This window comes from Phacochoerus africanus, chromosome 6 (assembly GCF_016906955.1).
Source record: "Phacochoerus africanus isolate WHEZ1 chromosome 6, ROS_Pafr_v1, whole genome shotgun sequence".
Lineage (NCBI taxonomy): Eukaryota > Metazoa > Chordata > Mammalia > Artiodactyla > Suidae > Phacochoerus > Phacochoerus africanus.
Window position 1 is genome coordinate 106,364,643 of NC_062549.1, and position 14,548 is coordinate 106,379,190.

Consider the following 14,548-nt stretch of genomic DNA (forward strand, 5'->3'; position numbering starts at 1 on the left):
TCTTCTTCCTTATTACAAAATTAAAATGAACACAGCAAGAAACTACAATACTATAGAATAGATAAAATGGAAAGTCAAAGTTTCCCAAACCTCCTCCTACTCCCAGAAGATTTTATGCACATGCAAATATTTTTTTCTCCCCAGATAGTTTTATACTATTCAGACTTTGTATGTCTTTTTTTTTTTTTTTTTTTGGCTGCCTGGTGGTATGTGGAGCTACTGGGCCAGGGACCAGATCTGAGTGCTATTGTGACCTGTGCCATGGCTGCAGCAATGATGGATCCTTTAACCCACTGTGTGGGGCTGGGGATCGAACCTGAGTCCTGGTATTGCAGAGACACTGCTGTACTACAGTGGAAACTCTGACTTTGTATGCCTGTTTTCTAAAAATATATATATATATATATGTGTGTGTGTGTGTGTGTGTGTGTGTGTGTGTGTATAATATATTTTGGAGCTCTTTCAGTATCAACACATAGAGATCTACATAGCTGTACTGTATTTCTTTATATAGATATAAAATAATTTTATTTAGCTGGTAGACATTTTGGTTGTTTCTAACATTTTGTTTAACCTGTGGATATTTAAGTTTTAGATAGATAGATAAATAGATACAGATGTAGGATTTTTTGCTCTCTTTTTTTAGGGCTGTACCCATGGCATATAGAGGTCCCAGGCTAGGGGTCTCATCAGAGCTGTAGCTTCTGGCACACGCCAGAGCCACAGCAATGCCAGCTCCGAGCCATCTCTGCAGTCTACACCACAGCTCATGACAACGTTGGATCCTTAATCCACTGCGCCAGGCCAGGGATCAAACCTGCAACCTCACGGTTCCTAGTTGGATTTGTTTCCACTGTGCCACGATGGGAACTTTGAATTTTTGCTCTTAAAGCAGTGATATAACCTGCATTTTTTGCTTATATTTTTGTATATTGATAAGTATACATCTGTAGAATAAGTTCCTAGCAGTGGACTTAAAGAATCTATGCATTTAAAATTTTTGTAACTGCTTCCGGATTGTCCCACAAACTGACTGTACAAACTTATGTTTCTTTGAACAGCTTTTGAAAATTACTTTTTTCCTTTTAATCTTCATTAATAATGTTTTATTAAATCTTTTTTTTTTGCCAGTATCTTCACTGAAAACTATATCTTATTGCTTTAATTTATATTTCTTTAATAATACATTTGGATAATTATCATGTTCATCAATAGTTAGAAATCTTTTCTATAAATTTCCTATTCTTTTATTAATTTTTTTGTTGTGCTTTTTTTTCTTATTCATTTGTAACAGCTATTTGAATATTAAGAAACTTAGCCTGTGTCTGCAGTGTGTATTATAAATATTTTCACAATTTATTGTTCACCTTTTGCATTTACTAGTGATTTTTTATTAGATTAGAAAATTTTACATTTTTTTATAATCAAACTTACATATATTTTCATTTATGACTCCTGGTCCCTGTTTTTCTGTTCTTTTTTTTTCTTTTTACAGCTTCACCCACAGCATATGGAAGTTCCCAGGCCACGGGTCAAATCAGAGCTGCAGCTGTGGCCTACCCCACAGCTTGCAGCAACACTGGATCCTTAACTCACTGTGCGGGGTTAAAGGATTGAACCTGCATCTTCACAGAGACAGCATTGGGTCCTTAACCTGCTGAGCCACAATGGGAACTCCCTGTTTTTCTTGATACATTAAACTTTTTTCCCTTTTCTTTACATTTTTAAATTTTGCTCTGACTTTTCAGATCTAATCAAGACATTTTTCACTCACTTGTTCATGAAGTTTTGGTCCTTTTTGATAAACTTACAATGTGCCTAGTATTGTACAAACCATTCTCTTGTAAAAGCAAAGCCCCTTATCCTCGAGATACTTAAAAATCTGATTGTGGCAAATAAGGGCAGTTCAAAGCCATCTGAGTACTGTAAGAATTCAGAGTAAAGTTCATTCGGTTTGGCCTTAAAAGTAGCTTAGAGGCATCCTAAAAGAGGCAGAATGTTACTTCGTGAATTTAGTCAGTAATCTCTCTTAGCCTCACATATTTTCCTATTAATCCAAATTCATAGTTTGTTCCATGTTGACATTTTCGTTTAGCCGGGTTGGTGTTCTACCTTTGATACCTTACTGGAGAATCTCAAGGCAAGGGTAAGAATGCAGAAATAGGATCCACTCTGACCTAGACTTGCTAAAACTGGTCTGAACTGCTTTTAATTTATAGAATTAGGCATGAGAGGGGAACTGAGGAGGGAGGTGGGTGTGGGAAGAGGAGGAAAAAGAGTGGTTTCTTCCCTGAGCCTTCATTCTTTTTTGTAAGTGGTTGGAGAGAGGCTCAGGGTCCTTTGTACTCCTTATTCCAGGTCCCGCAGGAGCTGTTAAATTGTCCTCGTCCCCATGTACTTCCTGCTGTTGTTGGCCAATACAAATGGAAACTCCTCTCTTTTCAGGTGAAACCAGTGGGTACGAAAGTGATGCCGAGTACCTGCCAAAGAGTGAGTGAGTCAGTGGGGCTGCTCCCTTTTTCATGACAATCCTGGCTATAGGCGGGGTGGTACCTACCTTTGTGATTAAGCATGTTTTTTTCTACACCAAGTTTCACTTTGTCGGTGATTTCTTCATTATAAGAACCTGTTGAGATCTGGGGACCTAAGTAGAACACCGTCAGGTGTTTGACAGCATTAAATACCTTCCCTGGTGGAGGGAGGCAAAGCAGTGTGGCTCTTAAGATGGAATGTTCTTTGGGGAGTGGCAGAGCTGCATGTTCAGACGTTGTACAGTAGTTTTCCAGCAGCCAAAACAGAGTGTGTGAGTCATCTTCTCAGACAAATACTTAGCATTAAATATCTGATTTTTCATAGTCACTCAGGTGTGATTTTTTTTTAAGTAAAAACATAAATATCTCTGATATTGAGATAGGAAACACTGATCTGTTTCTTATTCAGACACTTATATTCTAAATTATTGTGCCATTCACTTTTATGTTAGAATGCAGAATATGCCATGCATTTGGGGCTATATTTGTTCAAGTACTCGTAGTGCTCTGTATCCTTCATCTTATAGATTTTCACAGCAAATTATTTAGTTTCTGTTTGACTGACGTACTGAGGCATGGAAAACATAGGAGACGTGAATTATAAAGGCTGAGTACAGGGCAGTTGAAGGTCTGATACTCCCATCTTATGATTAATAACCATGTGCTCCTACCAATAGCCTATGTTGCTTCCAGCGTTTGATTCTGTAGCCAGCTGAAGGTGAAACTTAAGTCATCATCTCCTCAGGTTCAGCTTGGATATGCAAAGATGACTAATTTAGTGCTGCTGCTACTGAGAAACAGACCCTAAAACTTTCCTAACTTGAACTGAGCCCTGTGGAATAAGTAAGCTATGCCTAGGAACTAAATGTACTGGGTAATTTTGTCCTTTTGTCTTTTAGGGCCGCACCTGCAGTATATGGAGGTTCCCAGGGTAGGGGTCTAATCGGAGCTGTAGCTGCTGGCCTACGCCATAGCCACAGCAACGCCAGATCTGAGCCGCATCTGCAACCTACACCACAGCTCATGGCAGCGCCAGATACTTAACCCACTGAGAGAGGCCAGGGATTGAACCCAAGTCCTCATGGATGCTAGTCAGGTTCGTTAACTACTGAGCCACGACAGGAACTCCTAAATGTACTGAATAATCTTGGAGGGGCACCCCAAAATTATGTTTTAAGTGTTCTTAATATTTTGATTTACATTGTAACTTCTTTGGGGGCAGAATGCATCATATCTCAAAAGAAAAGCAAAATAATTAGAGGGGAGTTCCCGCCGTGGCGCAGTGGTTAACGAATCCGACTAGGAACCATGAGGTTGCGGGTTCGGTCCCTGCCCTTGCTCAGTGGGTTAACGATCCGGCGTTGCCATGAGCTGTGGTGTAGGTTGCAGATGCGGCTCGGATCCCGCGTTGCTGTGGCTCTGGCGTAGGCTGGTGGCTACAGCTCCGATTCGACCCCTAGCCTGGGAACCTCCGTATGCCACGGGAGCGGCCCAAGAAATAGCAACAACAACAACAACAAGACAAAAAATAATAATAATAATAATAATTAGAGGATGAGTCTTTCAGTCTTTGGTTCAGAATGACACCTAGTAAATCTCTGGGATGCTTAGACTATTTCTTCTGGCAATTATGGCCTATTCCCTAGTGGAGACTACCCCAAATTATTCAGAATTTAGAGATAAATGAAAATAAAAGATAAATGCTATCCACTTTTGGGTGATATTGCTCATACTATTTAAATAGTTTGTTTTGGAGTTCCCTGGTGGCACACCAGGTTAAGGACCTGGCATTCACTGCAATGGCTTGGGTCACTGTTGTGATGTGGGTTTGATCCTTGGTCCAGGAACTTCTGCATGCTGTGGTTGCAGCCAATGAATAAATAAATAAATAAATAATACACTTCCATCAATTCTTTCTTTTGAGAAATAGTCTGCTATTGGATGTCTTCTTATACTTCAGTTTTTTTCCTCTTGTATTTACCACCATTTATTAATACAAGATGTGTCCATTATTAGTAATATATACCAAGAAGAGAAGGGAAATTAATAGTTTCTTTAATGTGAGGATAGTTTTTGTTTTAATTTTATCAGACTTATCCCTTTATGTACTTACCTTCTATAGGACTCGGTCCTTTTATCAAATCTCCCCCCTACCTGTGATTTCATGGTCCCAACAGTGGCATCTGTTGTCAGCCAGTGCTTTTACTTGACGTTTTCCATGTGTCCTGGTGTCACCTGTGATAGATGGGATGGTGTAGAGTACGGACTGGGACACAGAACACCAGTCCCACTGCAGGGCCCCCAGGTGCTTGTCCTCCAGGTGTGTCACAGCCCTAACAAGCCCGTCTGTGTGGCAGACGTTGGTTAGTCAGCATTCATTAGCAACGACTGAGTGAAGATGAGCCCCGCGGGGGTCATGACCGCTGGAGACTGGACGGAAGACAGGGCTGCAAAGGAAAACAACACTCTGTGATGTCATTGCAGACCGCCACAAGCGCATAGCACAGCTGCAGCAGTCTTCCAAGAGGAATCCTCACTACCAGACCTTAGAGCGGGATCTGATTGAATTACAGGAGCAGCAGCTGTTTGAACTTTTTGTGGTGGTGTCTCTACAAAAGAAGCCATCAGAGATAAGCTACAGTCCCCAGGTCATACAGCAGTTCCCCAGCAAGGTAGGTGCAAGGAAGCCGTGAGGCATTCAGGAAAGTTCTTGAGTCTCCATATATTTATTCCCTCTCTTCTTGTTTATTGTTGTCTCCATCAGCTTTTACCAGTACTACACTGTTTTTGTTTTTTTGCTTTTTTTAGGGTCACGCCCATGGCATATGGAGGTTCCCAGGCTAGGGGTCGAATCGGAGCTGCAGCTACCAGCCTATGCCACAGCCACAGCACTGCCAGATCTGAGACGTGACTGCAACCTACACCACAGCTCACAGCAACGCCAGATCCTTAACCCACTGAGCAAGGCCAGGGATCAAACCCACAACCTCATGGTTCCTAGTCAGATTCATTTCTGCTGAGCCACGACAGGAACTCCGCCAGTATTATACTTCTTGTAGGATCTGGTAGGTGACTCTGATGACATCTTACGTCAGGCATGAGCTGCAGCTAAGGAGGAATAAAGCCCATTATCCAAGTTAGGTTTTTACTTTTTGTTCTGTTTCCTTAAGTGACCTTTAGCAAGTTACAGAGCCTCAATTTTCTCATCCCTAATGAAGGAAGTAAAAAATGTGGCAGAATAGGGTAGCAGTTCAGAGCCAGCTATTTGCAGTTGCCACTTATAAGCTCTGTGACTTAGAGCAGTTACACTGCTCTGTGCCTCGGTGTCTTCATCAGTAAGGTGGAGGTAATCGTAATAGTGTCTACCCCACGGAGTTGTGAGGTTTTTTAAATGAGGTAATTATAATTAGCACAAGGCACACAGAACACTGTCTGGCATATAGTAATAGTTACCCACTATCAGTAAGGGTTTAATGAGATAATGTACGTAAAGTGCTTAATGCAGTTCCTGGCACATAGCAAGCACTTGATAAATAGTAACTATTTTTCTTTTTTTCTTTTTTTTTTTTTTTTTTTTTTCCTTTTCTAGGGCTGTACCTGCGGCATATGGAGGTTCCCAGGCTAGGGGTCCAATCTTAGGTGCAGCCGCTGGCCTACACCACAGCCACAGCAACGCAGGATCCGAGCCGCATCTGCAGCCTACAGCACAGCTCACGGCAACGCCAGATCCTTAACCCACTGAGCAAGGCCAGGGATCGAACCCTCAACCTCATGGTTCCTAGTCGGATTCGTTAACCACTGCGCCATAATGGGAACCCCACTCACCTTTTTCAAAAAATGCTACATTCATTTATTTAATCAGTATTTCAAAATACCTACTCTTGGATGAGATTAGGACTGGGAACACAACTTAAATAGATCTTCTTGGTCCCTGCCCTCACAGAGCTTACCAAGTAGACCCCAAATGTGGCTCTGAGCTCTGTGACAGTAACAGAGAAACATAATCATTACATCAGGGTTTGCAAACTGGTGGCCTCTGAGCAAATTGAGCCACAGACATGTTTTTGGGGTTTGCAGTGTTTTTGTGAAAATAGTAATACATTTTTTTTTTTGCTTATTTTTTGTTTAAAAATCAAATTTCACATACAAATCTGTATATCTACTTTTTGTTGGGAAACTGGAAAGACTGCCAGCACTCAGCCTACATTCCTAAGTGTCATGAATTGGCTGAAGCTGAGTAAGGAGCAGAACCATCTTCGTGGGCGTGTGACCAGCGGGGTCACACAGGGCCCCTCACTTGGAAGGGCCCTGCGCCCTGCTCGCCACTGAATTTCTTAATAATTTTATGTTTTTGTTTTGTAAGTGAGGAGTGAGATCTGATGGGACAGTGGGGCCCCTGCCAAGGTCTTAAAGCCTTGGTTCATGGATGCACTCACCTTCTGCCGCCTCCAGATGGCTTCGCTAGTTGTCCTCAGGCCTACGCCCTGGTTCCTCAGGCTCTGGGGTTCTGGCTGGCTTCCCCCTTCCTGTCCCCACTCATTGACAGCTGCCTCCCTCTGCACAGGCATGGAGAGAGGGTCAGGATCAGGCAAGCATTAAGCCCACAACATATAGCAAAGCCTTCCCTGCCTGGGCAGTGCCTCTTGTATTCGGTGGGTGGCTTGGTGGGGCACATGTTTTCACCACCCCAATCCAAGTACCAAGGCATCCCTGTGTGGAGGCTTCAACCCCTTGAGGGTTGCCCAGCTGCTGTGGGTTTGAGTGATGGGCCCGTGGCAACAGGAGATGCCTTGGCTGAACTTGCCCACCCCTAGTCAGAGAGACAGAATTTCCGTCCTGTGGCTGGCCAGAGGAGCACCCCATCAGCTGGTGGGCCACTTGTGTGTCAGATGCAAGCCAGAGCCCATGGGCACCTGTAAGGGTCTGTATTTGTCCCCGGGATCTTTCTACCTAAGGGAGCATGACGTTAAATAGAAAATCGGGAGTTTCCGTCGTGGCACAGTGGTTAATGAACCCGACTAGGAACCATGAGGTTTTGGGTTCGATCCCTGGCCTTGCTCAGTGGGTTAAGGATCCGGCATTGCGGTGAGCTATGGTGTGGGCCGACAGCTATAGCTCCGATTCATCCCCTAAACTGGGAACGTCCATATGCTAAAGGTATAGCCCTAAAAAAAAAAAAAAAAAAAAACACAACAACAAAACTTAGTATCTAAGTGACCTAGAATGGCTATATGTTTTGTTTTAAAAATTAAAGGATATATCATTTGTATTAGTTACATGAAGGCAATACGGTAATTAAACGTATCTGCTTGTTTTTATACTAATTTTTTGGAGGCAGCACTTGCAGTATATGGAAATTCCCTGGTCAGGGATCAAACCCAAGCCACTGCAGTGACAGCGCCAGATCCTTAACCTGCTGCACCACAAGGGAACTCCATTTTTATACTGATTTTTAAATGGCTTTTGGTTTAACTAAATTTAGACTGACCTTTAAAGTACAATACTAGACTTGGACAAAAGGGTCTTCCATGCTAAAATTTTACAGGAAGTTGCAAACCACCAATTAGGTTGCAAAGATTATATGCTAAGGGAAATGATTATACATGGGATGTATTCTAAAAATAGTGTCTTTCCTCAACTATAATAGAAAAAATAAAAATCTTACCAAAAAATTTTTGTTAAATAGAATCTTTTCTAAATAATATTCTTCTATCTGCCTTTTCAAAACATCTTGGATTATTGATCAGAGAGTGTCCTGAGCTGACTAGGTTTTTGTTATCAGTGTATTATAGAGTAGGCTCTCATTTATGTCCCATGATTTCTAAAAATATTATCCCTACTATGTGAATTCTGAATTAAAATTCTACCTCTAGGAGTTCATGGGTTAAGGATCCAGGGTTGTCACTGCTGTGGCTTAGGTCACTACTAGAAGTTCGATCTGTGGCCTGGGAACTTCTGTGGGTGGGCATGGCCAAAAAAAATTTTTTTTTCCACCTCTAGATAAGAAATTTTTCCGGCATTCTTCTTACATCAGATTATAGGATCTCCTTAAGTACCTTCTCTATGTAAAAACAGAATTCTTTATTCTTAGTGACTCTGTCCTCAGTGCACTTTCAGTGGTTACCAGTCTTGGCCTTCCTATTTTGTTAAACCACAAAACCACTCTGAGACAACTACCTAGACTTATCAGAGACCTCTTTTCCTGAGACCAGGCTGAGTTTTTTTTATTATTATTTCTGTTCTCCACTTATATAGAATGTTAGTCACTTACAGTGTTATCTTTTTGCAGGGTGATCACGGCTTTAAGCAATCCAAAGACACTGAAGAGAGGCTCAAAGTTATCCCCAAATTTTGTTTTCCTGATTCAAAGGACTGGGTGCCAACCTCAGAACTCAAGAGGTAAATAGGCTGCTTTATTTGACTTCTGTTTGTTGGAACTGCAAAAGTAGACTCAGAACATTTGAGAAATGGGTAGAGCAAACAATGAAGCTACATGGACCCAGTGGCAGATCAAGGATGCAGTGGGAGGAAAGGAAGAAGCAGAATTAGGGCATTTCCTGTTCAGGGCTCAAAAAAGAAAAACACAGTGTCAAAGGGAAAAGTTTGAGAGTTTCTTCAATTTGCCAATTCTGCAAAAAGTTCCGTTTTACACACAATCAGAAATGCCACCAAGTGGTCAAAAAAGGAAAAAAAAAGACTTCAACTCAGGGACTCAGAAACAGAGATAAAACATGGCAATTTCTGCATCTTATTTCTCCTTCAAGTTGTTAGAAGAAGCCATAGCCGGATTATATGTTCTCTTGTCAAACTTGTACAAAGAGGGGGCTCTAGTTTAGAAGGTGTAAGTACATTGAGAAGGGAATTATGAGAAATTTCTTCCCGGTATCTAGGGGAAATTACCATTTTCAACTAATCATCATAATTTCATATCCTCCTTATAAATAGGTAACTGTTTTGTTCAAACTAATTATTGATCATGTATTTAGGCTGAAAAGCATGATTATGTGAACCATATCATGTGCCAGTGACCTGCTGGAAGACAGCCTCACCTGTTGTCTAAGTAGCTCTGCCTGTCCAGCCCATGTTGCTCCAGACTAAGCTGCTCTCTTGTAACCAGTTTAGCCTGATTACCACTCTCATCTCTAAGCCAACAATCTGATGCTTTCGTTCTGTCAGTTGCACTGCTAACTGCATAGGCAGCTCTTTTACTATTGGCCTGGTTGTTCCCCACCTCCCCAAGAGTTATGTGTGTTTATTCTACAATATTTGGAAGAAATAGAGGAGTAAAGAAAAAGCAGAAATTGAAAATCACTGGCATTATGGTTACTCATAGATAATCACTGTAAATGTTTTGAAGTATTCCCTTCCAATCTTTATTGGCCATATATAGACCAAGACCATATTTATTGACCATATTTATTGTTAGATAGACCATATTTATTGTTCAGATATGAATTTTTACATTTTTTTTGAAGTGTAGGCCCTACTTTATTAAGAAGTTTTGAGTAATTTTTCTGTTGTTGATGTTATTGCTGAACCCACGGCATATGGAAGTTCCCAGGCCGGGAATTGAATCTGAGCAACAGTTGCAGCCTATGCTGTAGCTGCAGCAACACTGGATCCTTTAATCCACTGTGCTGGGCAGGGGATTGAACCCACACCCCCACAGGGACCCAAGCCTCTGCATTTGGATTTTTAACCCACTGCGTCACAGCAGAAACTCCAGCTTTGAGTAATGTAAAAAAATTTTTATTGGGGTATAATTCATTTATGATGTATTAGTTTCAGCTTTACAGCACAGTGAATTAGCTCTACATATACATATATCCATTCTTTTCTCCCCACATACATTATTACAGAACACTGAGTAGATGTCTGTGCTATCCAGTAGATCCTTGTTAGTTATCTATTTTATATGTAGTAGAGTGTATGCATTAATCCCATCCTCCCTGTTTATCCCTCCCTGCCATGGTTTACCCTGTGGTAACCCTAAGTTTGATTTCAAAATCTGTTTGTTTCTATTTTATAAATAAGTTCTTTCATATTATTTTTATTAGATTCTACATATAAGTGATACCATATGATATTTGTCTTTTTTTGTCTGACTTCACTTAATATGGGAATCTCTAGGTCCATCCATGTTACTGCAAATGACATTTCATTCTTTTTTATGGCTGAGTAATATTCCATTGTATATATGTACCATATCTTTTTTTTTTTTTTTTTTTGGCCATATCTGCGCCATGTGGAAGTTCCAGGGATCAGGGATCAAACCTGAGCCACAGAAGTGACAGTGCCAGATCCTTAACCCACTGTGCCACCAAGGGAGCAGCTATACCATATCTTTTTTTATCCATTCCTCTCTGTCGATAGACATTTAGGTCGTTTCCATGTCTTGGCTACTGTCAGTAGTGCTGCAATGAACATTGTGGTGCATATATCTTTTTGAATTACAGTTATCTCTGGATATATGCCTAGGAGTGGGATTGCTGGGTCATATGGTAGTTCTGTATTTAGTTTTTTAAGGAACCGCTGTACTGTTCTTCATAGTGGATGTGCCAATTTACATTCCCACCAATGGTGTAGGAGGGTTCTCTTTTCTCCACAACCTGAACAGCATTTATTGTTTGTAGACTTTTTTGATGATGGCCATTCTGATTGATGTGAGGTGAGACCTCGTTGTAGTTCTGATTTGCATTTCTCTAATAGTTAGTGATGTTGAGTATGTTTTCTTGTGCTTTTTGGCTATCTGTCTGTCTTCTTTGGAAAATTGTCTCTTTAGATCTTCAGCCCTTTTTTGATTGGGCTCGATTTTTTTATATAAAGCTTTGTGAGACATTTGTGTATTTTGGAGATTAGTCTTTGCTGGTTGCTTTGTTTGCAAAGATTTTCTCCCATTCTGTGGGTTGTCTTTTCATTTTTTTTTTTATGGTTTCCTTTGCTGTGCAAAAGCTTTTAAGTTTAATTAGGTCCTATTTGTGTATTTTATTTTTATTTTCATTACTCTAGAAGGTGGACGAAAAAAGATATTGCTGCAATTTATGTCAGAGACTGTTCTGCCTGTCTTCCTCTGGAAGTTATATAGTATTTGGCCTTATGTCTAGGTCTTTAATCTATTTTGAGTTTATTTTTACGTATGGTGTTAGAGAATATTCTAATTTTATTCTTTTACATGTAGCTTTCTAGTTTTCCTGGCACCATTTATTGAAGATGCCTTTTTTTCCATAATATATTCTTGCCTCCTTTGTCATAGATTAATTTGGCATAGGTGCATGAGTTTGTCTCTGGGGTTTCTATCCTGTTCCATTGATCTATATTTCTATTTTGATGCCAGTATCATACTGCTTTGATGACTGTAGCTTTGCAGTATAATCTGAAGTGTGGGAGCCTGAGTCCTTCAATTCTGTTTTCTTTTTCAAGGTTGCCTTGGCTCTTCAAGGTCTTTTGTATTTCCATACAAATTAAAAAATTTTTTGTCTGGAGTCCCCTTCATGGCTCAGCAGTTAAAGAACCTGACTAGGATCCATGAGGATGTGGGTTTGATCCCTGGCCTCACTCAGTAGGTTAAGGATCTGGCATTGCCATGAGCTGTGGTGTAGGTCACAAATGTGGTTCGGATCCCACATTGCTGTGGCTGTGTCGTAGGCTGGCAGCTGTAGCTCTGATTTGCCCCCTAGTCTGGGACTTTGCATATGCCACAGGTGCAGCCCTACAAAAAGCAAAAAAAAATTTTTTTTTGTTCTAGGTCTGTGAAAAATGCCGTTGGTAATTTGATAGGGATTACATTAATATATAGATTGCCTTAGGTAGTATAGTCATGTTGATGATACTGATTCTTCCATTCCAAGAGCATGGTGTTTCTTTCCATCTGTTTGTGTCATCTTTGATTTCTTTCATCAGCATCTTGTAGTTTTCAGAGTACAGATCTTTTGCCTCCTTAGGTAGGTTTATTCTTAGGCATTTTATTCTTTTTGGTGCAATGGTAAATGAAATTTTTTCTTTAATTTCTTTTTCTCTCTCTTTTTTTCTTTTTACAGCCACACTTGTGGCATATGGAAGTCCCTGGGCCAGGGGTCAAATCAGAGCTGCAGCTGAGGCCTGTGCCACAGCCATGGCAATGCTAGATCTGAGCATCGTCTGTGACCTATGCCACAGCTTGTAGCAATGCTGGATCCATAACCCACTGAACAAGGACAGGGTCGAACCCATATCTCACAGGGGCCCCAACGGAACTCCTGTTTCTTTCATTTCTTTCTCTGATTTTTCATTGTTGATATATAGGAATGCAGGAGATTTCTGTGTATTAATTTTGTATCCTGCAACTTTACTGAATTCACTGATGAGCTATAGTAGTTTTCTGAATTTTTCAATTATTAGTAAATTTATTTCTTGGGCATCTTTACATCTTCTTTTTGTAAGTTATCCATGCATATCTTTTGTTTGTGTTTCTAGTGAAGAGATAATAATTTCTCCATTAATTTTTATATACTAAGGATACAACCTTTTTCCTATCACTGTTCCATATGACCTCTCAGAACTAAATAGAAGAATTTGGAAGGGAAAATAGCTTATCAAAATCCATATAGCTTACATAGATGTTTGACTAAACTGGACAGTCAGCAAAAGGAAAGTAGACAATTAATAGCAAGACTGGATAAATAAGAAAGTAAAAGGGGGCAGTGGCACCAACAGCTCATCCTATGCCTTTCCTTTCACTCCAGTATGAAGCAAGATATTCTCAAGGCCTGGACATTCTCCCTCAGGAGGAATGTGGCTTGCAGTAAATCTAATACCGATGCGTCCTCTTCCATCTCAGAATGTCTGCTGTTGGACTCTAATTGTTAATTGTTTATTCCAAGGAATAACATAGGCAGTTGTTTGGATCTCAAACTATTGCCTTTTTTTTTTTTCAGTGAAACATTCTCCTTTGTCCTAACTGGAGAAGATGGCAGCCGGTGGTTTGGTTACTGTAAGAAGCTCCTGGTAAGTCCCAGACTTGTGCTACAGGCAAGTTTAGTTGAGGAACAATAGAGTCAGACTAGGAACTTCAGAAATATAACCTCTAGATGAATTTGGGGGCTTCTCAGTGATCTGTGTACTATAAAGAAGACTCATTAGCTCTAAACAGTAAGATCAAGGTAGAGGTTAGCCACCGAGTGTTCCAGAATAGAAAGAGTATGGGTTTATTTTACTTGCTAGTTTGTAATTGATGAAGAAAGCACTGATTTTGTGGCTGGCTCTCAGTCTGGGTATATTTGAGGATTGGAGTACAAGGAGCCAATAGAGGGAGCTCTGAGTTACTTTTTTCTTGCTTAGATGCCTTCACTAAACTGGAATAAATGATACTCTAACTTTTTCTTAGCATTTTCCCATCTTTCAGTGCTTGTTGAGGATGAGAGCTTTGGTTCCTACTCTGTATTAAAGAGTATTAAGAGAGTATTAATACTCCAAATTAGTAAAGACTTGTGCTGCTTAATTTTTGCTTTGTTGTTATTTTTCTTTTACTTTTTAGCCAGAAGGCAAAGGAAAGCGGCTCCCTGAGGTGTACTGCATGGTCAGTCGCCTTGGCTGCTTCAACCTTTTTTCAAAGGTGAGTGGAGAATGGGCCTTACAAAAAGTAACGGTGTTCTTTCTGAGCTCTGAGTAAGTTTTTGTTTCTGATGACTTCACTAGACAATGTTAAGTGGCATAGATTTTAACACTACTTTAGAAAGGGTTCCCCATTTGTAGATTAGAACCACAGGTTTAAAGGCTTCAACTTGGATCTCTAATCCCGATGATATTTCCCTGTCATCCTCATTTTGGTTTGCTCAACCTCTCAGCTTAAAAAACATTACCTGAAGTTTATCTTATGTCTCCCCAGACCACAGACTTCAGGAGATTATCTCTGCCCCTATCTTAGGGAAATAAAAAGGGCCTCCTCTTCTAAAATTAAGTTTATTTATTTTAGTGACTTTCCTTGAAGATTTAAAGCTACCTCCAAGAGAAGTGATGCCTTTAATGAACTTCTCTTGGTT

The 14,548-nt window shown here is 40.4% G+C and overlaps 1 protein-coding gene across 2 annotated transcripts in view; it reads left to right on the forward strand.

The window, feature by feature from the left end:
* Nucleotides 1-14,548, forward strand: part of DENND2C (DENN domain containing 2C) — a 94,510-nt gene that overhangs the window by 64,779 nt on the left and 15,183 nt on the right. For both annotated transcript variants that reach the window (XM_047784948.1, XM_047784949.1), the window contains exons 7-11: nucleotides 2,446-2,490; nucleotides 5,016-5,203; nucleotides 8,821-8,930; nucleotides 13,445-13,514; nucleotides 14,044-14,121. In XM_047784948.1, coding sequence (XP_047640904.1) covers nucleotides 2,446-2,490; nucleotides 5,016-5,203; nucleotides 8,821-8,930; nucleotides 13,445-13,514; nucleotides 14,044-14,121 — 491 coding nt within the window. The remainder of the gene's footprint in view (nucleotides 1-2,445; nucleotides 2,491-5,015; nucleotides 5,204-8,820; nucleotides 8,931-13,444; nucleotides 13,515-14,043; nucleotides 14,122-14,548) is intronic.